Source organism: Pleurodeles waltl, chromosome 4_1, assembly GCF_031143425.1.
Source record: "Pleurodeles waltl isolate 20211129_DDA chromosome 4_1, aPleWal1.hap1.20221129, whole genome shotgun sequence".
In the NCBI taxonomy this organism is placed as follows: domain Eukaryota; kingdom Metazoa; phylum Chordata; class Amphibia; order Caudata; family Salamandridae; genus Pleurodeles; species Pleurodeles waltl.
In genome coordinates this window covers 141,145,875-141,173,616 of record NC_090442.1, presented here as the reverse complement: position 1 = coordinate 141,173,616, position 27,742 = coordinate 141,145,875, and the positions used below count along the sequence as shown (strand labels likewise).

The 27,742-nt window shown below is 43.5% G+C and overlaps 1 protein-coding gene across 2 annotated transcripts in view; it reads left to right on the top strand.

The window, feature by feature from the left end:
• The window catches only part of FBXO7 (F-box protein 7), a 102,543-nt gene that overhangs the window by 29,735 nt on the left and 45,066 nt on the right, over window positions 1–27,742 (top strand). For both annotated transcript variants that reach the window (XM_069227922.1, XM_069227923.1), the window contains exons 2-6: window positions 3,298–3,438; window positions 5,534–5,834; window positions 20,303–20,518; window positions 24,260–24,401; window positions 27,022–27,105. In XM_069227922.1, the coding sequence (XP_069084023.1) occupies window positions 3,317–3,438; window positions 5,534–5,834; window positions 20,303–20,518; window positions 24,260–24,401; window positions 27,022–27,105 (865 nt within the window). In that variant the 5' untranslated portion in view covers window positions 3,298–3,316. The remainder of the gene's footprint in view (window positions 1–3,297; window positions 3,439–5,533; window positions 5,835–20,302; window positions 20,519–24,259; window positions 24,402–27,021; window positions 27,106–27,742) is intronic.

Here is a 27,742-nt window from a genome sequence, read left to right as displayed (position 1 = left end):
ACTAGCAGTGCCTCATTTCTCCCACAGGGAAGAAATGATTAGGCAGCCGAGCGCATGACATCTTTGGAACTTCTCAGGGAAGTCGTGGTCACTCAGATCCGAACCAACTCTCTCATTTACAATATGATCTCATATACAAATGACAAAGACAGTATAAGTTTTATATAATGTTTTAATAAAACGACTGTATTTTAGATAATAAGGCGTGAGCCGCAATAACCAGAACAATACAACATAGTAGGATTGATATAGTCACCAGGAGAGTAAAACATAAGAATAAAGCTATCATATTTCCTAACAGTTTCTACTCTCCCTCTGCTTGTTCTATTTAGAGCACAGCATGTTAAGCTTCTAGCTTGCCTTTCCGAATCACCGGGGAGACATACGCCCTCATACCTGAGCAAAGGCCTGTGATCTGGTTCAGCATCTGCAACGAGGCAGTCAGCGTCTAGCTGTGGGTCTCTGGTCGGAATCTCCCTCTTGCATGTATCGGGACAAGGAAGGGATTTTATAACTAACATGTCATCGTGATCACAAAATGTCCCTACGCAGGAATGCCAAATCTAAACTCCTACCACGTCTATCGGCAATGTACCAGACTGTATCCTTGACTGAAGCACAGAGTGAATATGTTATGGAGAACTCCAGTGCTGAAGTAGGCAAAACAGTGTGATATGAATAAAAAACAACACCGTAGAACTGGCTATTTGAAAAATAACAGTACGAAGCCTAATAAAAAGCATTTAGAGCAAAGTACACAGAGGCTCTAAGCTGTCAGCAAATTAATGAACTACATTCAGGGCAAAGTGCACAAAGGCCTAAAGCCTGAAGCTAATGCGCAAAGGATATGTAAAACTAACCACACTACAGTAGGATATATATATATATATATGTGGGATTGTTTTCTACAAATTAAAGGTACGCCAATTGGCTTCTCATTTGCCCAATGGTAGCCATTCATTACTTGGATAAACCTTATTCGGATAGCATCTCAATGTGACAGAAATGCATAAATGATGTTTTCACTTCTTCATATGGTTCAGTGGAAGATCACTGTATATTCAGTTTGCATTGGCACACAATGCTCACAAGATCCACTTCTGGACATCTGTGTTAAGGCATTCAGACACCTTGATTAGCTCTTTAAACACAAAACCGGCAGACATGAACAGACTCCTAGATACAATAGCTCTCATCCCAGAAGCCCATGTGACGGTCTCCCATCTGGACAATTCCCAAGGGTTAGGCAGAACTGTTAAAAACAAATCCTATTTGCAGGAACATTCTGGGGCCTGGTTTTCACAGAGAGAGTTGCTGATTGAAAAAAGAGAAGATAACAATAAGTCATTCTCTGCACCACTACACTACTAACCTTTTTAGAAAATCCTGATCCGGAATAGGCATAGTGTGTCCACTTTGAGCCAATACAACACCATAAATGTGTAAACTGTCCTCCTTGTCAATTCATTGAAACATTTGGTTTTTCATGCAACAACAAAAAACAATGCATTCCACCTTCTCTAATTGTAAAACCAAAAATGCTCTGTATGGAATCCTATCAGGAAGTTTACAAAACAATTGGACAGACCCAATAAAAAAAAAAAGATCCAATAAAAGTTCACTCTAACCCTGTAGGTGCAACACTAGGTTAATTGGGTTAAATTACTTAAAGACTTAGCACTCCATATGTTGCCTGAATGCCAGTTTTCCTAACTAATCCTTTATCTGACATTTTAACTGAACAAATGAGATAGACTCGTTGTCGGCAGTGAACACGTTTCTTTCTGGACAATATTTTATTCCGCACCCTATGGATTTAAAGAGTTCAAATGTGAGCTAAATAATTGTCTCCTTTACCGAGTATATAAAGTGGGAATCTTAGGAGCAACAGTCAAGAGGACCCTTGAATATATGAGTGATATATATGGAAAGGCATAACAAGCAAATTAATGCAGTGACTGGGAAACATCCACAAAGTAGTAGAGAAAGAGGAAATGTTGCATATGAAGGGGTAAAGCAAATTAGGTTGCTATTATGAGAGTGACATCAGAAAAAGGGAGAAGAACAAGAGGAAAGGAGTGAATTGGATCGAACAAGGACGTTGTAAGGGACACTTGAGAAATGTGTTAAGCAAATTCCAAAATAGATTTAAATCAGAAGTAAAGGAGCATTACACACTCCCCTTTTGCATACGCATCTCTGTTTCTGATGTTATCACTAATGACATGCCATGATGTTTGGAAATATCAGCAACTGGGTTGGCAAACAAGAATACTCTTCTGCCTACACTTTTTTCTGGAAAGGGGAGGATAATGGTAGGTGAGTGAAATAGAAAGCAGTGCTAATTGAAGCTCTTGTACTAATGATTAGCCGCTTATGTGTCTCTCACTATGAGTATGTTCATGACCTGCCCCGACGTAGCATGTGCTGCTTGGTGAGATCTTTTATGGAAGTTGGGTTTGAAGGCAAAGTTATTCATGGATTTATTCTTGCTCAATTGTGCAGAGTAATAAGAATTCTTCATCTTTCCAGAGAGCAGGATTAAGGCTACTTTTGGATGCCTTTATATTTCCTATTTCTTTTGTGGGTTTTTTACAGTGTTCATTTTCCAGCCTAGACTTTCAGCTAGCACTTAGGACTCACCCCTTCCAGTCTGTGTTCAATTAACAATTGTCTTGTGGGGTCGTCTGTCTGCACACTTAAAAAATGATTCACCAGTTACATGCCAACCACCTGGGTAAATGGCTAAGAACCATCTCGACTCCCACTATTCAGCAGGCATTGAGGGTCCCTGGAGGCCCCACTAAATTTTTACAATCATCACTTTGTACCAACACAGTTTAATGTAAGTAGGCAAAGTTACATCGACCCACCCCCAACCCCACCAATGCTTTAAACACATGAAACATTACATCAGTGCAGCCTGCTTAACGCCCCTGCTTCCCTTCCAACCATCCAACACAAAGAAGGGCTGTAGCTGCATGACAGTTTTGGGCAGCGCATGCCAAAGCATAAAATAAGATATGCTTTGTTTTTCTTATTAATCCTTTTTAAGTAAGCATGTCTTTATTTGTAGCAATACCTTCATTAAAAAAAAAAAATGGCCATACATTTGATTAGTGCGCATTCGCTTGTGTGGTGTAGCAATCTGTTCATCTTTGGTGCCATTTACGTTTTGTAGCCAAAGGCCTTCATTTAGTTACGACAGAGTAGGGCACTCAGTTGGCGGAGCCTATAATGGAATGTGAAGTCGATTCTTCCTTGGTTCAACTCCATTCTTCTGATTTTTACCCCCAGCTTTACCTTGTTTGAGAGAATGAAACTTCGTGTTCGGGTACGGAAGCAGACATACCGGGTGGAACTGGAGCCAGAAGAACCCACCCTGGATGATCTAAGCAAAAAGATATCAGAGTCTCTTCTGCCCTCCTTAGGCTACAGGTAAGTTCTACTGAAGCAACTCTTATGCACCCTGTAGCTACACTGCTACCCTTCACTCACATAGTAAAATACATCAATAAAACTACTATTTTCTTTCCCTTAACTTTGAAATAACTAAAGCTTACTGCTCATGCATTGGATTTGTTAAATGAACTTTTTTTTTAAATCTCCTTCATACTACCTTTATCTTCCCAGATTGTACTAAAAGCAAATTGCGATTCTGTAACTTGTTACTGAATCACAATTTGCATTTGCTACCAAATACCAATACCCTATCCTTATTCGGAAGGAGGCATCCCTTCTAAATACCAAATCAGAACGGAATGCATTCATGTTTTGCAATGGAATTCTGGTCACCAAACATTTATCTTTTAGCGACTTCAAACTTTTTGTGGTAACCCATTTGCAAATGGGAAAGAGTCCTCCTGGGACCCCTCCCCCTTTGCGGATGTTAAGCTAAATATTTTGCCACGGATCACACTACCTGTTGTAAAAAGTTTTTTTTTTTTTTTTAATTGCTTTATTACAAAGCAATCACAGACATATTGGTCGGCTGACCCCAGTAGGCCACCATCCTGTGACTGCTGTGATTCCTTGTGGGTGGCAGTCTGCAACCTACCACACGAGGTAGATCACTCTGTAACCCACAAGGATTCACTATTTTAAAACAAACAGTTTTATACATTAGGAATAACGATTTTCTAATTGTGTTTCAGAGCTAACCGCAATTAGAAATTTGCTGTTTCTAATGTTAGTACATCTGGCACAAAGTGTGTTAATTACTCAAACTGTTGCCTGCTGCTTTTTAATAGGTGTGCTTACCCACATTCATCAGTACTCCTTTTAACAGCCTTGTAGAATGATCAGCAGAGTGAGCCTTGGAATTTGAGCCTGTGACATATATTTTATGGAGAGCGTGTTACTGGCTAGGAATGAGCAACATCTGTACATGCATACTTATTCACATTCAGTGCTTTGCATTATTTTCACACAGGTTATCTAGTCTTTCACCAACCCTATAATTTCACCATGTTATAGGATGTAGCCCCCATTAAGACTATAATACACAGATTTAATTGTGAAAGGAATAGTTTAGGTTTAGAAGGACTTGGCTACCTTTACCGTGTCCAATTCTTTAATAGTCTAATGCTCCCATTTCCCTTGGCCAAAGCAATAGTTGATGTCCTATCCTCGGGTACTCAAATCCTTGTTCCTTTCCCTTGAGGTGGAAAAAGTTAGGTTTGAGCTTCTTCTGGCCTTTCCCTGCTATTCCTTCTGTTTTCACCGTATTAGGTATGTGATCACCCCAACAAAAGGAGTGCTACTGTCCAAGCCTCCCCACCTTTCCCACTTCAGTCGTTGCCTCAGGCCGAATTGCTACCAGTAACCTCTGACTCCAGTTAAGATAGTGACTGAATCACTTCAGTGAATAGCAACGTTAAGCCTCTTTTTTTATTACAGACAATTATTTATTGTGCAACCCAGCTTTCATTAAAGAGTAATATCTTGTACTGATAGAACCTGGTCTTTTGATAATGTCAACTTTGGAAGAGCCAGACATTTATAGCCGAGATCCCTGCTTGGCGGATCCAGGTTGGAGTCCTACTCTTAGGACTCTGAGGTTTAGGAAGAAATGCATTTCCCCAATCAAAGCCTCTTGTTTTGGCTCACTATCTCACAGTGTGTTAAATTTCACATTAGATGCATTGTAAGTAACAAAATCTACATAATCTGACTTATACGATATTCTCTTTCAAACCAAACATTCCAATTAATATTTGACTAGAAATAAACTAAACAATATAAGCTTGTGCCTACATTTTTTGTAGAAAATGCCCCAATACATGTATTGTGTCTAGTTATTTGCAATATTTAACATATATTAGCCAGTTATATTAGCTGTAGGCCGTGATGGGGAAGTAGGCTACTTTTAGTCAAGGAGGGGTTGACGTGCCAAGGTTGAAGACCACTGCTTTATCGGGTATGACCACTGTGGAATATATCAGTAGCTAATTTTGATCATTGTTTGGCTAAGCACTGTCTCCTCCCACCACTTCTAACATAATCATGGTTGATCTGTGTTTTTGTTTTCAAGCTCAGACACAGAGTTTGTTATTTCCTTGAACGGCAAAGATTCATTAACTGGCAAGAGTGAAACCCTGAGCTCATGTGGCATCATCTCTGGAGACTTGGTGCATGTCTTGCTTCCGGAGACAGCTGCTGTGGTCCTGCAACCTCAGCAACGTCCATCACCTTCCCCTCTGCTTCAGAACAGCCATGCAACACCTAGCACCCCTGTATGTTGCGTGCAGGGTGATGGCGCAGTGGAAAACCAACCAATGGGGGCGTTACGCACCCGTGAGAGCTGTTGCACTGACATCAGTATGGAGTCTACGGTGAGTCCATCCTGCGAAAGAAATTCCCACTCCCAAACCTCTTTAATGATTAATAGTTATTTCACACCTGCTTGTCCTCTATGGCTTTCCCACTGTTTATTGTTGCTGAGTCGGCTGCATTTAAGGTTGTAATGGACTGTCAAAGCGAGCTTATGTTTCTTTTACTGGTGGGTCATTACCACTGCTTTAGCTAAATTATCTCCTAATTAATTTTTTGTTAAGTCGTTCTTGCTAATCATCTGTTTTTATTGTGTGTAGTAGTATTGTCAGCAAGTAACTTAATGAATGTGTGGTTGGAATGTCTTTGCATTGATGGCGCTTGGTCTGGAGTTCATTATTGCTGACTTGACTGAGTCTGTGTTCCATTCTTGATGTTTCATTGCCGCTAATTGTCCGATTATTTCTGAAATTATTAAGTTATGAGTACTCCAGACAGGCACTGGTGAGCGAAGGTAACAGCATTGAAGTTGATCGTGCCCTCTGTAAGCTTGACCCCAGGGACTGCTGCCTTTTCTGACATTTTTATTAACAGAATATATTAGCTCTTTAAAATTTATAGATAGCGTAGTTGAAAACAGTGGTGGTTTTCAGTATGAAAATGCAGTATGGAGTTGGTCTGGCTGCCCCTCGTGCTTCACATAAAAGGGTGGCATGCACAGTTACCATACAAATTGAGGTTGAAGCAAGTAACAGCGTGGTACACTAAGTCAGGAAGAGGAAAAAGTTCTATGCACGAGGGCACTAAGCTTTTAGAGATTGAGTGATCTATTTGCTGCTGATTTCTGAAGTTCAGAACTTAATGTATGTTAATGTATGTTAAGCTGTTACTATCCACATATTTGTTCCTTAATGCTAGTGTAGTGAAATAGTCATGTATGTATAGGATAGACAGGTTTGCAGAAACCTCAAACTGATGATCAAGAGAATTTGATATATATCGTAAATTAAAGAAATGGTTGAGTTTCCGCATAAATCTTGGGCTTGTTAACTCTTGACTTCAGCCTGGTGCTGAGAACAATGAACGTCACCAGTTTTCTGGTGAAATGAGAGGGCTGTACATTACCCGCTTGTTCAAGAGATGAGAAGGAGATGTGGCACTAGAAAGAGATTACAAGTGGAGTTTAATCCTAGAGTCCTCTTGAATGCATCCGTAGGCATTGCTTGTGGTAATGTGTGACCCATGGGGGTTAGAAGCCACCATTGCAGGCTTAGAAGAGAGATGGTGGTTTGTCATTGATACCCATCTCTCTTCTGAGCTTGACAAAGAATCTTAGGGAGCCTTGTAGATAAAAACAACTTTGTATCGTAACTGGGGGGCAGAGTCATACATGTATGCCACTGTGGAATCAGCACAGTTCGCTTATTTATTATAGAAAGCCAGAAGTTGTTGTGCAACTGATCTTTCTTCTTATTAAAAAGCCATGAAGTGCCACTGGCTGTGGAATGCAACCCCCACTGAGGAATTTCTCCATCTGGATCCTGTCAGGTAGAAAGAAATAGTTAATCCCTAGGAATTTGAAGATGCAGTAAGGCAAGAGAGCATTAAAAATATGATGTTTGAATCCAAATTTAAGTTTCCTTGTTATCGTTTTCTTTTAATTGTTACAGAGACTGCAGATATGGTTAGAAAGTGTTTTGAAATAGTTTGCAACATTGAGTCCCATATCCTACATTTTCAAGAGTGTGCTTATGATAAGATGCTAGGTTAGAAATTCCAGGGGATAATATTTGAATGTGACTGCTCCTTGATGCATTCCGCTATTGCAATATATGCCGCCTCACCTTTTTGAAGGATTTAAAAATAGAGCATGTCACGAAAAAAGCTTTTGGTCTTTCAGTGACATACGTTTGTTTCTTTAGGAAAAGCTAAAGTCATATCATGGGCATAGTCCACTCACACCGGCTGTCTTCAAGAGAGACGCAGTTCTTCTCTTCACATTGAGATAATTGCTGGTTTCCTGTTGAGGAGAATCCTTACTTCAGCAAAGCCCGCTGTTGAGAAGGCACTTTAAAGGCCCATGATCCAAAACTTCCTTGTCAGCTGCACCAAATTTCTGACTACTATCTCTTTTTAGAATGTCTAAAAACCCTACCTGTTTTGCCAACTAGCATCTGTGCGAGCCTCTGTTATCTGTTGCCAGTGGCTGTTACCAGCAACAGACCGTGGCCTGTGAACACACACTAGATTATTGTGATGCCAGGTCCAAAGTAAAAACCACAATACCTGTTTCACATGCATTCAGGCCCTTACAACAAGGGTACACACCTGCTTGCCATGCAGTGGACATGGCCATCCCATTGCCAGCCCACTCCCAAGCTCCTATTGGACTTTCAGAGCTTTTTATGCACAGATTTTCATCACTCCGTTCTCATATTGACCTTGGTATTGTATTGTTAGTGAATGTTAGTGAAAGAGAATTAATCCTTTTGATACTGGCTCAGACACTTCATCCTACTGGACCTTATCTCCGCATTAGAGAGACAGTGCTTCCCTTACACGCACACACTAGAAGATACATGTTTTGCTGGTAAAAAGTGCACATAACCAAAGAGAATCTTTCACTTTCAGTCTTGTACCATTTTAAATCAAACATTCTTTACACTGTAAAAGCACTAAATTGCATGGAATCAGTTTCATCTAGAGTAGCTGGTTGATAATTCACCATAGGAGTTAGGTTGTGCAGGTGGGACACGAATATTGCGCTTCTTATTATATTTTGTGATTGTGTGGTTTTTAACTGGTGCAACTCTTGTGCCTCTTTTCTTACCTTAAACTGCCTGGTCTGCCACGACCTGTTAAGGGACGATTTCTGCCCAACTTCCTGGTTGCCATTCCCGACACCATTTTTGGGCAGGCAGCCGGCTAGACTCTGTTTCTTCCCTACCATACACGGCTATTTAAACATGAGTGCGCGGACGTGCAGCAGGCGCAATGAAGCCGTGCCAAAGTGATACCCGCCTGTGGCCAGCCGCACCCGGACTGTGCCATTTACCAGAGCCCCTGGCCGTTTTCTCCCCGAAAAGGCCCCACTTCTCTCCTTACTCTCAAGAGCAACTTCTGTTACTTAAAAAAGCATGGTAAGTCATTTTTATGAGGCGCTTCTTTTGAATGCGCTTTGTGTGGATTCTGGGTTAATACCTTGGATTTGCCGCATACAATGTCTGAAAGATCCCATAGTACTCTAGAGAGCAGCCTCCCCAATAAGGAGTCAGCCCTCACAGAGGAAAAATACAAGGGGTTAATAATAAATGCCAGGTCTCTAATTAAAAGTAAATTGTAGGTCACTGAATTCATTGTGGCATCTGCCAGGGTTGTGTGTTTGTTACTGAGACCTGGGCAACTGATTCATCTGGCCCCAACCTGGTGGATGCTATACCCCCGGGGTTTACTATTCTCAGGCACAACAGGGTAGGCAGACCGGGAGGGGAAGGGGAGGGGTCTTGCATTCATACACAAAGTATTAATGTTTTATGGAGCCTCTTCAGAGCTTGACACTCTGTGAGTCTTTGCATTTCTGGATAAAATACATGTGACTAAATCATTTGCTGGTATTTTAATGGATAAACTGTGCTGGGCTTTGGCAATTAGTTTTAACATTCCCACACATATTGCAGGGTGTACACTGGATGGAATATTCCCCAACGACCATCGCCTAAAGTTTAATGAGACATTATCACCTAGCTGGTCAGATCACCATGCAGTAGACTTCTCTTTCCTGGATGACCATACTTTAGATCAATGTGCATCATTATTTCGTAACTTTTAAACCAACAACTACCACATTAGGTGACTAAATAGTATTATTGAATTCAAGAGAATTACAAAAGGTACTTTAAAGGAAGCACCAAAGCTGAATAAACAGTAACAATGTAGATAAGGAGAGGTGAAATCTGTCAACAAGAACGGGATCACGGTATGTCCTTATCTAGATTTCTTTCTCATACTGCAAACAGCATCCATTATAGTGGATAAGTGAAAATTCAAATGTTGTTCAAATGCCATAAGTGCAGAAACAATCTGCACACATTTGAAAAACCTTGCTAAATGTATCCTTTTGCACATGCAAAAATAATAATACATATAGTAGAAATGTTTCTGTACCCTCATGCACAATTGTGCACTGAGAAAGTCTTAATTTTGTTAATAAGCCCTTTCCTCTTTGCACCACTCCTAACTCCGCCTAAAACCCCACCCTCAGTCTATGGATTAATTTGGTGAGTATCTGTACATATTTTTTCAATATAAAGCTCTGCGCACAGGTTCGCGTTGATTATGACGCCCAGCGACGATGCGTGCAAAATCTGGTCACGTGGCGGTGAAGAATTGCACTGTGTGGTGGGGGTTGCGTCGATTTTGGCAGCAGCAAGCGGGTTTTGCATCGATTTTCCCAGCTGCGCTGCAGATGATGCATCGATTTCTCACCTGCGATGCAGGTGATGCTTCAATTTCACAGCCGCAATGCAGGTGGTGCATCAAATTGTTCCCGCTGCTCCTGTGCATGGATTTCCGCCTTGGTTCCACCAGCTTCACCTTTAAAGGGCCCAGGGACTGGAGTGGGCACCACTTGTCAGGGTAGGGGCCTCAGCAAGAGAGTCCAGGTGCTGGCAAAGGAAGTCTTTGATGGTCCTGAGACTTCAGAACAGGGGGCAAGCTCAGTCCAAGCCAGTGGAGATACTTCACAGGCAGGAAAACACAGCAAAGTTCAGTCTTTGTCCTCTCTCAGGCAGCAGCAGCAACTGCAGGCCAACCCAGCAAAGCACACTCACAGGCAAAGTAGCAATACTCCTCCTCCAGCTCTTCTCCTTTGCAGAGGTTCCTCTTGATCCATAAGTAATCTAAAAATCTGGGGTTTTGGGTCCACTACTTATATCCCTTTCTGCCTTTTAAAGTAGGCAAACGTCAAAGGAAAGTCTCTGTTGTTTACAAGATCCTGCTTTGCCCAGGTCTGGCCCCAGGCACTCACCAGGGGGTTAGAGACTGCTTTGTGTGAGGATAGGCACAGCCCTTTCAGGTGTAAGTGTCAGCTCCCCCCACCCCACTCCAGCCCAGGAAACTCATCAGGATATGCAGGCTACACCCCAGCTCCCTTTCTGTCACTGTCTAAAGGGAATTCACAGCAGCCCAACTGTCAGTCTGACCCAGACGTGGAATACACAAGCTGGCAGAGGCACAGAATGGTTAAGCAAGAAAATGCCCACTTTCTAAACGTGGCATTTTCAAACTGACAATCTAAAAAACAACTTTACCAAAAGATGTATTTTTAAATTGTCAGTACAGGGACCACAAACTCCATATCTCTTTCAGCTTCCAGCTGCACTTAAAATATATTTAAAGGCAGTCCCCATGTTAACCTATGAGAGAGATAGGCCTTGCACCAGTGAAAACCGAATTTGGCAGTATTTCACTCCCAGGACATGTAAAACACATCAGTAAATGTCTTACCTTTAACATACGCCGCACCCTGCCCATGGGGCTACCTAGGGGGCCTACCTTTGGGGGGTGACTTGCATATAGTGAAATGGAAGGTTTGGACCTGGCAAGTGGGTACACTTGCCAGGTGGAATTGGCAGTTTAAAACTGCACACACAGACACAGCAGTGGCAGGTCTGAGCCATGTTTACAGGGCTACTAATGTGGATGGCACAACCAGTGCTGCAGGCCCACTAGTAGCATTTGATCTACAGGCACTGGGCACCTCTAGTGCACTTTACTATGGACTTACTAGTAATTCAGATATGCCATTCATGAAAAAAACAATTACACATACAGTTTACACAGAGAGCACCTGTACGTTGGCACTGGTCAGCTGTGGTAAAGTGCTCAGAGTATCAAAAACCACCAAAAACAAAGTCAGGCACACAGTCACAACATAGGAAGCAGATGCAAAAAGATAGGGGAGACTACACCAAGGATGCCAGGTCTAACAATTTCCAAACCAAAATCCTTACCAATCTATAAAGAATTTAACCCCCCTAATGTAGAGTCGGTAAATACATCTAAATACACAGTTTATGTCCCATGTAGAGGAGCAGGGACTGCTGGATATGTCAGTTTGGTTTCAGGAGCTAGCACAGGACTGAAACTGCATTGGTCACTGCAGTGGACAGCATCAGAGCATTGGTGGATGCAGGGCAGGCTGCGATACTGATCTTACTGAATCTGCTCGCAACCTTTGATACCGTCTCCCCGATCCTCCTGACGAATCAACTACAGGAACTGGAAATAAAATGATCTACGTTAAAATTGCTCAAATCCTTCTTCACAGAAAGATCGCAACTGGTGACCACTTCAAATCAGACTCCTTTGCCTTGCCATGTGGGGTTCCACAGGGATCTTCCCGGAGTCCACCCTTGTTTAATCTGTATGTCTCCCCACAGGCTAAACTGATTTGGACGTTTTAACTACAGGCTCTAAACTATGCAGATGGCACCCAAATAATTGTGGCTGTTTCTAAAGATTATACCACATACGCTTGCGGGAGCAGCAGGATCTCCTTCAGATAACGGAGGAGGACCTGGAGAATCGGTCGCGCAGACATAATATCCGCATTAGAGGGGCACCGATCGGGGTGGAGAAGGAGTACATTGGGGGCTTCATGGTGCCGTTGTTCCGCTCGGTCCTTGGCCTGGAGGAGTCCCGGGAGATCGTCCTGGATAGAGCCCATAGTGTGGGCCGAGCCGGCGGAGCTGGAGACCGCCCGCCGGATATCTTGGCATGTGTCCACAACTTTGGGCTGAAGGAAAGCATATTGCAACGGGCATGCAATCTCCTGCAGGTTTACTTTAGAGGACATCAGCTCCAACTATACCAGGACCTCTTGGTTCGGACTTTGCAACGACGGCGTGAGTTTAAGCCTATTACAGAGCACTTGCGCGCACATGCTGTGTCCTACTCGTGGGGTCACCTGTTCCGCCTTGTTTTCCGCTGGGAGGACCAGCTTCACCAGGTGAAGTCTATATCGGAGGCGGGCCGGATCCTGGGATTGGAGGGGGATGTCCTGGATCCTGACTCGAAGCTGGTCCTGGGCGGCAGGAGCCATCCGCACTGGCGGAGGAACGAGAGAGGGAGGAAACAGCAGCGTCCTACTGCGTTGGAGCAGATCTCGGAATGTCAATCGGCTGTGAGCAGTGTGGCAGCTGGGAGGAGCGCCTAGGCGAGGAGCGGCGGGAATCGTTGGACAGATATGGGTCTGTTATCACGGGCCTACGACCGTTTGAGTGGGGCCTAGGCGGCGGAGTCGATGGACTTGGTGGACGAACTTGTGTGGTACTACGGCCCTGCTGAGACTTCCTCTTTGGGATGTGTGTGAGAGGACTGTTTTATTACGAGCACCTGTTGTGCGTTATGGTTATATGTTGGTATGCTTCCCTGCGTGTCTGGTTATTAGAGGTCATAATGGGTGGGCCCTGTGATTTGGGGTGGCTGGGATGCTGCTCTGGGTCACGGTCCCCCAGTGGAACTCCTCCCCCCCGGGCAGTCTTTCCTCTGTGATGTATGACAGTTAAGTGTTTAAGTTTGAATGTCCGTGGGCTTAACAGCTCGACCAAGCGCTTAGCAATACTGTCTGCTTTAGAGACATCCAGGAGTCATATCTGTTTACTACAAGAGACACACTTATTGCATAAAGACATATTTTGCATGCGTTCGAGGTGGTTCCCTAGACAATTTTGGTCATCAGCAACTACGAAGCGCGCAGGGGTGGCAATATTGCTTTCGAGGACCTTTACTGGGGAAGTAGTGGGGAAGGTGCACGAAGTGCAAGGCAGGTTTCTGGCTATTAGGCTTAGACGTGGAGCCTTCTCTTTCACTATTGCTTCACTTTATGCTCCGAACGCTCAACAGGAGGCCTTCCTGAGACACCCCGATACTTAGCTCATCAGATAGTGCTATTTTGGTAGATGGGGATTTTAATTTGCTCGGGGCAGCGCTATGGGCAGGCAGGGGCGTTATCGGAGTTGGGGCGTCAGTGGCTGGCTGAATGTGGGTTGGAGGATGTGTGGAGGAAGTCGCATCCCACGCTTCGGGATTACTCCTTTTCCTCAGCGGCGACCAAGACTTACGCACAGCTCGATTTCTTTCTGGCCTCACAGGAGTTCCTGCCCCGGGTTAGGGAGGTCACGATTGAACCTAGGGCCTTGACTGATCATGCTCCGATTACTGTAGAAGTCACAACTGAGGTGGGTCGGGTGGGTACTCCGAGTTGGCGCTTTAGAGATTCTTTGCTCCAGAGCGAGACGTGGTGGAGTCGCTTCAGCGCGCGATCAAGGATTACCTTAGCTTTAATGACAATGGCAGCACTGCTTTGGCGACTGTGTGGGAGGCTTTGAAGGCGGTAGTGCGGGCGAGGTGATGGCGCTGTCTGCGAGGGATAATAAGGCAAGGAGAGAGATAAGGGAGGAGCTGGAGCAGAAGGTGGCTGTACTGGAGCTTTTCCATAAATCTACTGGCGCGCCTAGAATCTGGCGGGAATTAAAGAAGGTGAGGCAACAGTTGAGGCGGCTGGACTGGGATAGGGTGGAGTATGCAGTAGTACGACTTAAGCATAAATACTACATTGAGAGCAATAGGTGCGGAAAGCTCTTGGTGCACCGGTTGCGAGCGCAAAGTGCGGCGTCGGCGATAAAACTGATCCATTCCCCTTCCGGAAAGGAGGCCCGCACGAGCGACCAGATTGCACAGGCTTTTGCAGAGTTTTACCGGGGGTTATATGCGGTGGATGAGGGAGACAGTACGGCCCTGGATTCTTTTTTAGAGGGCATAGCAATTACTCCTCTTGGTGAGAAGGAGGCGTCACTGCTGGACCAACCGATAAGGTTGGAAGACGTTATATCGGCGATTTCTCGCCTAAAGGTTGGGAAGTCCCCTGGCCCCGACGGGTTTACGGCACTATTCTATAAGACTTTCTGTGTGGAACTTGCCCCGCTCCTGGTGCGGCTCTTCAATTCCTTCCAGGCATTGGGAGCACTGACGCCTAGTATGTTGGACGCCACCATTGCTGTTATACATAAGCCGGGTAAAGACCCGGAGGAGTGTGCTTCATATAGGCCGATCTCGCTTTTGAATATAGATGCCAAGCTATTCACTGGGATTCTTGCTTGCTGCCTTAATTTTTACATGCCGGGTCTTATTGACCCGGATCAGTCAGGTTTTCTCCCAAACCGACAATGTAGTGACAACACAAAGCGGCTTCTGCATTTGTTAGATAAAATAGATCGTTCTCGAAGGGAATCGCTTTTCATCTCTATTGATGCCGAAAAGGCGTTCGATAGGGTTCATTGGCCATACCTCTTTCGGGTGCTGGAACGTTTCGAGCTGGGCCCTGGTTTTAGGTCTTGGATCCGATGCGCCTATCGGTCTCCCAGGGTGGCGGTTCGAGTTAATGGGGTGCTTTCCTTGCCGTTCTCTCCCCTTTTGTTTGCGCTATATATGGAGCCCCTCGCGCAGCATTTGCGGGACAGCCCCTTTTTTTCTGGTGTGAAATTTGGCGGAGACCACCATCTCATTACCGTGTATGCAGATGATGTGATCCTTACCCTTGCGGAGCCCGCAATTTCACTGCCGGCGCTTATGGAGATAATAACCAGCCAGGTTTCGGGATTTCGGGTGAACATGCAGAAGTCTCAGGTCCTTAGTTTGTTGGTAAGCTCGGATCATGAGGAAGCCTTGAGAGCTAGATACCCCTTCCTTTGGTCGTCTTCGCGTCTTTCCTATCTAGGGATTGAATTAGCGACTTCTGCTGCAAAGACGGCGAGCTTGAATTATACAAAGTTGGTCCGTGAAGTGCAACACGGGACCTGGAGTCGTGGGGGAGACACAAGCTGTCTTGGTTGGGCAGGGTGGCGGCGGTGAAGATGACCATCCTGCTGCGTATACTGTATGTGTTTCAGGCGCTTCCGTTGACTCCACCTCCTCGGACGATAGCCACTCTTCAATCAGCGGTTCTGAGATTTGTATGGGAGGGTCGGCCGGCGCGTCTCCCGCAACAGGTTTTATATCGCCCGAAGAGCAGGGGTGGCTGGTGATTCCCTGTCTTTTGCGATATTTTCAGGCGACGCAGCTGCGCTTTCTTTTAGAGTGGAGTCGCCCACTCACTGGGAAACATTGGTGCTTTATGGACCAGGCGGTGGCGGGCTCTCATATATGGAAGGAGCCTTGGCTCCGACGTCGGCACAGGGCCGGAGGACTTTATTCTTCCCCGATTACGGGAGCAACACTACGCATATGGGACGCGGTGGCCTGTCGATCGGGGCGGACATCTTTTCCATCCCCAATGACCACCATAGGCGTGAATCCTGACTTCGAGCCCGGACTTCGTCTGGGAGGCCTGAGGCGCTGGTATGAGGGGGGTTGCAAGAGGGTGGGAAGCCTTTTTGACGAACAAGGGGTGCTGTCCTTCGATCAGATACAGGAGAGGTATGGCTTGCTGGAGGCAGATAGATTGATGTATTATCAGATACAGCACTGGGCTCTCCTGCCTGCGAACAGAGCATTAATAGATAGGCCACTTACGCTGTTCGAGAAATGGATGCGCCCGCCTAAGTCGCGGGGACAGTTGAGATGGGAGAGGGAGGTTGAGAGGGAATTTTCAGATGAGGAGTGGGATAGCATATTCTATAGAATACACCACACAGCCTATAATGCAGCAGGGACTGAGACATCATATAAAGTGTCCTCCTACTGGTATTACACTCCAGCGCGGATACACACATGGGACCATGTTAAGTCTGACGTCTGCTGGAGGGGGTGTGGAGCCACAGGCACACTAGTGCATTTACTTTGGCATTGTCCCAAGCTTCATCGGTATTGGGAAAACATTATAGATGATATTGATAAAGTGTTCCATACTAAGATCCCTAGATTCCCATTGTATATCTTGTTGGGGTTGCCCAATCCCCTTGCTTTTCCCTTGAAATCGCTAAAAGGGAGGCAGATGGCCTTGGCACTTAACGCAGCCTTACAGCTGATGTTAGCTCTGTGGGGTACAGATAGGATCCCGACGCGTCTCTCATGGCTCCAGAAGCTGTGGTTTATCCTCGCCATGGAGAAACTCACCCTAGCCTCCCAAGCAGCGGATGGGAGAAGTGAGTGTATTATGGAAGCCATTCCTTCAGATCCTATCTGCAGAATTCACTGAGTTGACATGTCCGGCTTATTTGAGAGTTTTGAGGCTGATTTGAATTATGCTCAGAGTGCTGTGTGGAGAGATACTTTGAAGGGCTGGGACTGGGCGGGGAGGAGGGGTAGAGGAGTGGTGAGACAGGTGAACGACATGGGCGCTGGAGGGGAAGCATTGTTGCTTTGTTCTTATTTCTGTGTTAGCATGGTTCTCATTTGCGGGACTTGCAGTCTGGAAGACTATTGGGGGTTGTCAGCCTGATCACTGGACCGCAAAGAGGGGGCTGGTGTGGAGGTCCCTTTGGGCAAGGTTTTGGGATTTATTGGTGGGACTTCTGTCTGTGGATATTGAGCTTTCACTGCGGTGATACATTTAATCTACTGTCCTACGATGTGCTGTGTTTTTTGTATGTTTATACGTTCAAAATAATAATAAACAGATTTGATCCATAAAGATTATGCCATATCTGCCGATTTTAATAATTGCATGAAGGCAGTGTCTAAGTGGATGAAACATAACTGTCTTAAATTAAATGGAGATAATACGGAGTTCTTAATCTTCAGTAATCAACCAGGTAGATGGAACAATGGCTGGTGGCCGGAGATGTTGGGAGCTTTGCCTACCCCCACTGACCTGCCAAAAATATGGGAGTAATTTTGGACATTAACCTGTAGTTTGACAGACTGGTGTCTCGCACTGTCTCGACCTGTTTTGGTATTATTAAAACTCTCTTTGAAAAACAATTCAGTTCTTCCCAGCACCTGCACGCAAAACAAGTGGTTCTGGTATTGATTCCTGATTGGACTACTATAATGCGCCCTAAACATAAACAAGTTGGAGTTCACTAAGATACAGCTGGTACAAAATGCAGCAGGAAGATTGATCTTGGGCATTCCGAAATATCATTCTATATCAGTAGATCTGAACAAACTACACTGGTTACCAGTAAAAAAGCGCACTATGTTTAAGGTCCTATGTATTGCTCACAAGGCCTTCAATAGAGTAGGGCCTGAAGCAATCATATCCATGTTTCATTGTTATGTACCTTCTAGGCAGTTCCGCTCAGCAAATCAAAATTTTGTAGTAGTTCCTAAATACTGGAAAAAAAGATGGGGAGGCAGAACCTTCAAGATTGCAGCAGCCAAGTTATGGAACTCTCTCTCCCCTGTCATATTACATGTTGGAAGAATTTAAAAACTTGGCTCCTTAAATTATAACTTTTGGAGCAGTTTGCCTTCTATATCTTAATCGGCTTGCTTCCATTTTTCTTCTGAGCTAATCAGCCTCTTAGCACCTTGACGCCCTTGAGTATTTGCACGCTCTTATACATTTATTTCATATCATTCAGTAAATTGTTACGACTGAAGAAAATGGTAACAACACACTTTAGGGATATACCCTTTATTCCGATAAAAGATTTACAACCTTCTATTTTTGATTTCTTTTGCGATTTGGAAACTGTAAAGGACCACAGATTATAATTAAGGACGATCTCTAACAAGAGCAATAATAAGAGATTTGTTTATTTGAAAAGTATTGCCCTTCTCAGGAATAGATTGTATCAGTGCAGAAGCTGTGATTTCAACTGTATCAGTCTTTTCATATGAACATGACGACCTCAAGACAAATTTCCTTTTCTCTGGAGACCTTTTTCCCTTCATTGAGAGGAGAGAGGATGCCGCAGAAATGTAATGTTTCTAAAAAGGATGGGAGGGGTAGTCTCCCCTCCATTGTGAGAACATGTATCTGCACTCTGGATAATGGGCCCTTTTAGTGGGCATTAGGGTTTTTGGCACCTATCTAGGAGTCAACAACACTCCATTGGATTTCTTGAGCAGGCTGGTTCACTTATCACATAAGGAGGTGTTGGGCCTTTCTTTGTATCTGTGGAAAACACTTGTTGAAGAGGCCATTTGTCCTCTATGATTAGAGACTTCCTGTCGTCAGGAGATATATTTGTGATCATGTTGGGTTAGAGATTCTCTATCCATTTCCTTTTCTGGCTACTGTCCTAGGATGATGTCTTAGCTGTATAGAAGAAAAGAATGCAAGGTGGTACTAGGTTGCTGCTATACAGCTGTTTTGTGGCATTCAGTCCTGTTAGACCAAAGCTCTTGTACCTCCTCTTCTTATATATTTGAGTATTCAAATCATGTTAGTAAACCTTGACTTCGAATTGAAAAGTTTCTTCCCGATGTCTGTGTAAGAAGTCCTGTTTCAGCCTTAAGATACAGATGACAACCCCAAATATGGGTTTGGTGTAGGCCTACACAGAACCAAAGCTTCTCTAAAAGCTGGTCTCTCCTGGACCAGTTCTTTAGGAGATCCAGGAAGAGACAACCTGTGCATTTCCTTGTCACCATTAGTAGTGTAGAGCAGAAATGAAATTGATACAAGCCCTGGATGATCAAAGAACACAACCCCCACTTGTTAATCTTTGGAAAAAAGGAGCTAAGCGTTCTTGCTTTCCCTAAATGTTTAGTACCACTTAGTGCTAGAGGACCAAGGGAACTTTGCTTATCATGAAACAAAATAGACCACCTAATGGTGGCCAAAATGTAGCCCTTTGTGACTGACATTGCAGGGTCTGGTTCTTCTATCTTCTCCAGAGTTCAACACACGTTTTTCTTAGAGTGGCTATGCCTTCTCTTCCTTTGCTAATTCCTATAGACCTATCTAGTTTCACCGTCAGCCAAGGTATGTGTATGCCCATGACCTGTCCAGCACCTGAATCTTCATTTGAACCATCCACAGACTAGATGTCCTGAGGGCACTTGTTTGTATCTTGTTTAGATAAGACATCCACTCTTCATACAGTGTAATGAATACAATTCAGCAAGAGGTTTTCTTCCTACTAAGGACATCCATACTCTTGCAGTACCAGGCTGAGTGACTTATTTGTCTTATTTCACTGAGTGTTATCTGAGAAGTTGCCACTTCCAAACACGTGGTGCACACAAGTAAAGATCTCATTTAGGAACTCTATCCTGGCAAGGTTTTTTTTTTAATTGTTTTTAATCAGACCTGCATACCACCTTGGATTATTTTTAATCCTGTATACCAAATAAAGGGGGACTGTTGTAAAAGTATATATAAATAAATGACTCATTGCAGTAGTAGCTCAATCAGATTGTCCTTGGTGCCCTTCTTCTGTAAGTATTCCCCTACCCCCATGACAACTGAGGTTTTTTTCCACTGTGTTAATGAGTAGAGTTTAAGGCTGAGGCAATTGTTTAAAAAGTAGCTCTAAAGAAAGTGTACATGTTGGAGGATTGTGGATTAGGTTACAATGCTTTGTGGTGGCTTGTGGACGTTCTTGAACAATATCTTGTTTCCTATCTTTTCCTGCAGGAGGTGATACTAGAGGACAAGGATTTTGAGGTGACTTCAGAGGAGGAATTCATGGGAAGCTATCCATCAGACCCCATGCTGTGTAGCGAAGCTGTGGACGGGAGAGTTCCGCACTCCTTGGAGATGCTGTACCATCAGGCGGGATGCACTGGTGCCAACGAAGCCCTGCTAGTGGTGCTGCATCTACTGATGCTGGAGACTGGTTATCTGCCTCAGGTGGTGTAGAGTTACCACCTAGAAAAATGCAAACTATGATATAAGGCTGACACCCACCTCTCCTTAGTCTTCAAGATTGGGTTGTAAGGATAGAACATGGCATTTTTCCATGCACTCTAGATATTCTAACAATTAGATTCATTCTCTGAGGGTCCTAATACTACCTTCTTGTCCTAATTCGCAATATTTTGCAAGCTCCTTGCTTTCCCACAACCAACAATGTTTCCATACCATTATCCCCCCATTATGTGCTTTTAAAAAAATTGTATTTTGTATATTTACCTCTCCACCAGCTCACACCTTCTCTCTCCCCAGATGCAACTAGGTGCACTGAGACTCGTCACCATGTTAAAAAGTACAATGCTGAGATTTTCTCTTTTTCCCTTTCCTTCCCATACCCCTTTCTCTCCCTGTATTGAACTGAATACATTGAGATTCTGTTTCAGAAAGTACATTCCACAGGCTGTTCATCTCCCCTCTCTTTGCCATCTTGTTGTCTATCCCTGAACCAAAACCCTTTGTCCCTATGTCCCTTCAAACTATACCATAGTCTTCCTGTCTACTGCACTTTCTTGCTTCCAACACACTACCATATTCCTGTCTCCTTGTGTCACTCTCTTGAATACCTCTTCTACATTATAACCATTAATCCTTTCCCCTGTGCCATTCCTTACCTTTGTCCCTCCCCCATCCCCAGCAACCTCCAACTATCTGATTTCTTGTTTTTTTTTCCGCACCATTCCAAAACATTGACATGTCTGCTTCTTTCTGGAATGCCATTTCCTCCTCATGGGGCCCCTCTTCCCTTTGCATCGTACCTTATACCCTGCACTGCACCCTGTTCCCTCCTGCCACTCATACATCACTGTCTATTCATTGCCAGCCCTTATTCTTCATGTCTTCTCCTGCAGACTATATCTACTTGTCTCCTCTTGTTGTAGGAGGCAATTCTATCTTCTAACTCTAGATTGGGTTCTCTTGTCTCTTCCCCCCTGGTCCTCACCAAAGCCCACAATTCCTTACGTTGTATCATGTTGTTTCCTACCACTGAAAAAAACCTTTTTTCTCTCTTTGGCCCAACACTTTCATCCCCTTCCAATTGGTCATACATTCTTGTCTTATTGTTATTGTTATTATTATTATTATTGTTATTGCTATGATATAAAATCGTAAGTAGCACGTAGCTACCCCAAAGGGGTTTCCCAGCGCTTGAGACAACAAGTCAGGCAGCATAGTCAAATAGCAAATTTAAAAAAAACTAGTTTTCAGGTGCTTGCGAAAGATGGTCATTGAAGTGCACCTTCTCAGGGAGGGTATTCCACAGCTTAGAGCCCAAGTAGAAAAAGGAGTGACCACCCATCTGAGCACGTTTGACTGTAGGGACAGCGTAGAGAGAGCGATTGCTCGAACGTAGCACATGGGAGGGCTGGTAAGGAACCACCAGTTCTTGCAGGTACCTCGAACCAGTGCACGATCTGGCTTGATCCATGGAACATAAAGCTTTAAACTGGATCAACTCGTCTACTCTGAGTCAGTGAAGGTCGCGGAGGAGACCTGACACAGATGCACGTTTCAGTAATCGAAATAGAAGCCTGGCTGTAGAATCCAGCACCACTTGAAAGGAGTCTTAAAGAGGCCTTATCTGCCCCAAGATTCAGAATGTTACCATAGTCCAGCCTTTGGGTAAAATCAAGGCCTGTATAACCGTCATTTGGGAAGAGAAAAGGAACATCCAAATGATCTTTTTAAGCCATTTCAGAATGGCAAAACAAGTTGAGGGTACTTTAGCCACTTATGGTTTCATTGACACATTGGAAACCAGCCAGAAGCTGAGGTTCTTTGCCTTTTGGGCCAGTTCAGGAAGAACGCCTGTCTCCGGCCCGTATCGGGGTCCCCAAGGCAGGGGGTTCTTACCCAACACCATTACCTCGCTCTTATCGCCATTTAATTTTGAAAAGTTGGCGTTCATCCTGGTGGAGATAAGACCAGGTAGGAATTCAGTGGCCCAGGTTTGTGATCCTGAGCAGACGATAAGGAGAAGATAATTTAAGTGTCGTCTGCATAGATAAACAGAGTAAGGCCACAAGTTTACACTAAGTCCGCCAAAGGTCGGACATAGATATTAAGTAGCATTGGGCTGAGGGACGAACCCTAAAGGAGACCTAAAGTGGGAGCATGTAGGCTGGACGCCACACTAGCCAAGAAGACTTGGAAGGTGGGGCTCACCAGAAAAGAGGTCAGCCACGATAGAGCCATCCCTTGGAGACCCAGGTGAGAAAGTCTTTTTAAGAGGATTGAATGTGACACAATATCGAATGAAGGGAATGGGTATTACCGAGAGAGGTCTGAAATTGCACCAGTTGGAAGGATCCAGATTAGGCATTTTTAGTAAGGCCAAGGCCATGGCATGCTTCCATGCTTGTGGGATGTGTCCATCTAGTAAGGAAGAATTCAAGAGATCGACCAAAAGTTGTAAAAGGTGTGGACATAAGGTACCCAGCTTAGCCAAAGGGAAAGGATCTTGTGGGGAGCCTAACTATATTGAATTCAGTCATCAACCATAGATTGGTCTAGCTCAGCCTTCTGTACCAGATTCAGTGTGATAAATAAGCGGGTATTGAGAAAGTAGATGTCTAGTTTAGACCAGTTTCTGGCTTCCACCAAAAAGGATCAAGGGTAATTAGGTATGAAAGAGGGCACTGCAAAGGTCCGAACAAAGTAATGGAAGGGAAGGGTCCATATTAAGATCTTTAATGTTTGAGAAAATGGGTCTAGAAGATGACCCGCCGTGTGTGTGGGTGCGGCATTAATTATATGAAGGTTCAGTGCACCCAGGTCCTCTATGATAGAGTGGCCAGAATTGCAGATGGGATCTTCCAAGTGAATATTTAAGGCTCCAAGCATAGTACAGTTGGTGGTCTTGAGTATATAGGGAGATAGAGCTGGTCAGGAATTATCGAGCACCAATTCCCTATTCTTCTATTACTTTGTCATAGTTTTGTCTCCTCCCTCAAGATTGGCCTGTTTTCTTATTCCTGTGGTCGAAAGACTAGGCCCATATCTCCCAGCTGTGAAACTTCCGCCACCTTCCACTGGTCTGTACTCTCTTGACTTAACCCTTGGCCCATACCCTCAAGCCTCCTTTGTTTGAATGTTATCCCCTTGTTTCCACCATACCTTCTTTCTGGGCAACGCTCCCATTTTCTTCTTACCCTTTAGTGATCATCTGCACAACACTTTTTTTCTGTGGTCCTTATTATTTCATTTTTATTTTTACTCAGACTTTACCCTGTTGTCTTCTCACCCTAGACCGGGCTGTGATCACATCCCAATTTGCTCACTCTGTGTATTTAGCTTGATGGAATGAGGTAGAAGAATGTGCTCATGCGCACCAGTGTCTTATTTTCAAGCTACATTTTGTAATGTGCACTTCATTGTAGTCTAGGGTATATTCCTCACAAAGAGAGTAGTAAATGTTTGATATGTAGGAAGATTCGCCATCATCGTCGAGGGGACACACCACCAACCACATTTTCTAGTGAAACGTGTCAATTACTTAAACCTGTTATCCAAATGTTTGTTCGTAGTCTTCTGCTAATCTATTCTGGTAAAAGCTCACATTGTTAACTACTTGTAGCTAGAACTCAGACTGAAAACGCACCCTCTCCAACTTTTTGTGTGTAAGCTACAAGTAAGACACAATTTGTCAATAAAACGTTTCCCCCCTTTCGCTCTGCTCAGGGAAGTGAAGGAAAAGCTGTTTCGATGCCAGTGACGTGGCGAGGTGGAGGTGTTTACAAACTACAGTATACGCATCCTTTGTGCAATGATGGCTCAGCAACACTCACCTGTGTGCCCATGGGAAACCTCCTTGTAGTCAATGGTAAGGTTGCTATGCTTGTAGCAAAATACCTGCAGTGTAGCTGAATGTATCTGCAAGGCCTTTCCTTAGCTGCTATCTATGCCTCTCAAACATTTTCTTTCCTCTCAAAATTTCTTGCACCCAGTTGTAGCATAGCTACAGAGATTCAAGCACCATGTTTACCTAGTATTAGCAGTGTCTGCTTAGCTTATTTAATAAGGCTCTGTGCTCTGGGTTTGTGTTTTTTATTTTATTTTATTTCAGGTCCCTAAATATGGATTTTTCAGGGAAAACTGTTGATAAAGATAACAAATGTACACAGAACATACTATTCAATCAACACACTTTTAGGATACAAACCTTGAGAATGCTCAGACATGGATATTGTGCAACAAATCAGCACAGAACTAAACTTAAATGTTACTGTAAATGACTTGGTACAACTCTTTTTTACGGTTTTCAAGCCATCTTACCAATCAAGGTGCTAGTCCTTTCTATAAAGCCACCTTCAATTGTACATAAAGGAAATCACAGTTAGTCACAACACAAGTTTGAACATCATATTTAAGTATATTAATACATGTTAAACTTCTAATAATCTGTCACTGTTGACATAAATGTTATTACTTAACTGACTGCAATGCTTATAAGCCCTTTGTAACATTGCGTAATTCGTTCAAGACAGCTCTACACCCAACTGATGTACAGTGATCTCAGCAATACTTTCTGTTTGGGAAGTCACGTTAGGCAGACAAGGCATGGTTTATGGTTTCATTGTATAACCACATAGACAAAGTGTTTTGGTTACAGAGTGCCACACTCTTTCAAATTGTAATAACAGCAGGTGGAACATTAAAAAATGTAGAGACCGTATTTTTGATTTGGCAATTAAATTGGAATCAAGATAAGTTTGCCTGTGGGCCCCATGAATATCCAACATATAATTTGCATTTGGTTTTGTTTTCATGTCTGATACGTCAGCCCAATAGGCTTGCGTCCTTGTTCTGTGCTTGACAATATGTTCACACTCTGATATACAGATTATCAGAATTTTGAATCGTTTGCATGGGTATAACATAAGGGCCGTTATGTATGTTAGGGAGGGTTCCTCCCCTCAACATTTCTACTTTAATGTCCCCCTTGTTTCCTATTCAATTGTGTTTTGTAGTTCTCACATTTGACATGTATCTGCCCTGTCCTTTTTAATCTTTCTGACTCTATTGTTCACTGTTTGCATAAATATTTTTTTTTTTAAATACTTTCACAGTCCAGGGCTCTATTTTGCTTTCTGTAATAACTTCTACTAGTCAGATGTTTTTGCCATTCACTTCTGGTTGTTAGGAATTCACTGGCATTTTGTGCCTTTTTCAATGTTTGTATGATTTCTACACCTGGAAGTTGGTCTTAGGTCTGTGATAAATTTGTTCCAGGGTTTTTTTTTGGCTTTTCCTAGTCAATTGGAGTTTTCCTCAAATTGGCATTTGTTAATACTGACTTCAGAGTTCTGGTTCTTGGTTTTCCATTATTGAGGAGGGTGTTTCACATATACCACATACATAACCTTCCCATATCTTGCTTACGTTTTCTGAACAGTAAGGTCTATTAACATTAAATGTAAAGATATTTTAATCATTACCTAATGTCTGAATTGTCTTCAGAGAAAGGTGAAATTGAACAACAAATAAAGGGCCCCATCTCTAAAACGTTGGTGAAAGTGATCATATGTTTACTTCTCATAAGTAATTATCTGACATAACTCGGCAAAGTTATACAATAAATTGCCTACACACAAAGGAATATATGCTGTGTGATCACTGTCAATAGTAAAGTGAGTGAATTAAAATGCCTGCTACACTGGCCTTTGCAGAATAAAACAATACATGGCAATGAAGATCCACACTTAAATGGGGGCCTGTAAATTTGAAGGCACTGATTCCTAGACTGAGAAATAGAGCAGGTCTTCTCGGTTGGAAAGGACCTGTTTGCCCTTTGGAGAACAGGAGGATCATAATCTATGTATAGTTCGATTTATTAATCTGATTATATTTACTCAGGTCCATATTTCATTTATAAAAGTTGTGTGGATCGATTTGCTCCTTGTCGTAAACAGGATTAAATTTTAATTTGATGACAGAGCTGCTCTGTGCTGACCTTCCCAAGTCTCTAAATCAAATAATGTGTGAATTGAGGGGGATGTGAATTTAAGATTGCCAAAGCATCTTCAGAGTCTTATCTAAAATAGAAATTCAAAATGATGTCTGGCATAAAAAAAAAGTGTGAGCGAACACTTGTAATTGATTGACACCTGTCATTTGCTGGGAACCTCTAGAAACAACTCCTCCATTCATAGTGCCTAACAGGTCTGATGTGTTCCGACTCTGATCATTAATTCACTGTACTTTCAATGAGCCCTTTCCATAGGAAAGAATAACTGTGCTTTGAGGCTCTTTTTTCTGGTCTTCTTCATCTGGTCTCCCACCATCCATCCTCCAGTGGTCAAGAAATTTGGAGCTGAGTAAAGGACTTGGAATCCCTGTCTAGCCCTCCACCAGTTGTAGTTTCTGGTCATTTTCGATCCCAGCATACGTCTTGATGCAAATATGTATGTCTGTTGTCCCTAACTGAGCGTTACATGTTTCAGCCACTCTGAAGATTAACAATGACATTAAAAGTGTGAAGAGGCTGCAGCTGTCTCCAGCAACATACATCAACGCCCTGGAACAAGGTAAAGAATACTGCGCTGCTTGCAGATGTTTTGTGGTGGGGAACAATTAAATGTGCCTTGCGGCCGGACCTAGTATCTGATTTTGATTACAGAAATAACCTGCATTGTTTTGTGTGCCACGGATATCTTTGTGTTGAAAGTAGCACCACTGCATGTTCTGCAGAAAGCCCCAGGAGATGTCAGATGCTCTCCCAGATCAGCAGTGTCTTTTGGTGTTGTGGTACAAGCATTTCTTGCTCCTTTTACTTACCCTTTGATCGTTAGCATTAAATTCTAAGAAAGCATTCGGCGTAACACACTGTCCTGCAAACAGACCCACCACCTCTCTCTTGCTGCCTCCTGAAGAAGAAATGGGGTGGCATAAACCTTTCTACTCTGGCACTTTTAGTGCTTCATTAAGAAGGGGTAAATCAGTACCAGTTTCAAGCCCTCTGCCCTCTTGTACCAGCTGTGTGAAGAGTCTGTGGGTTACTACTGCTCTTCCACCAACTTTTTCTATCTATGTCCAACTTCTTTTTGCATTCCCAGAAACATAGCTATCTAAAAAAGCTTGCAGTAAATTCCTTGCATGGAATGCCCTGGACATTTAACTATAATTATATTCTGTAGTTCTAGGATAAGCCTTAACTGTATTTAT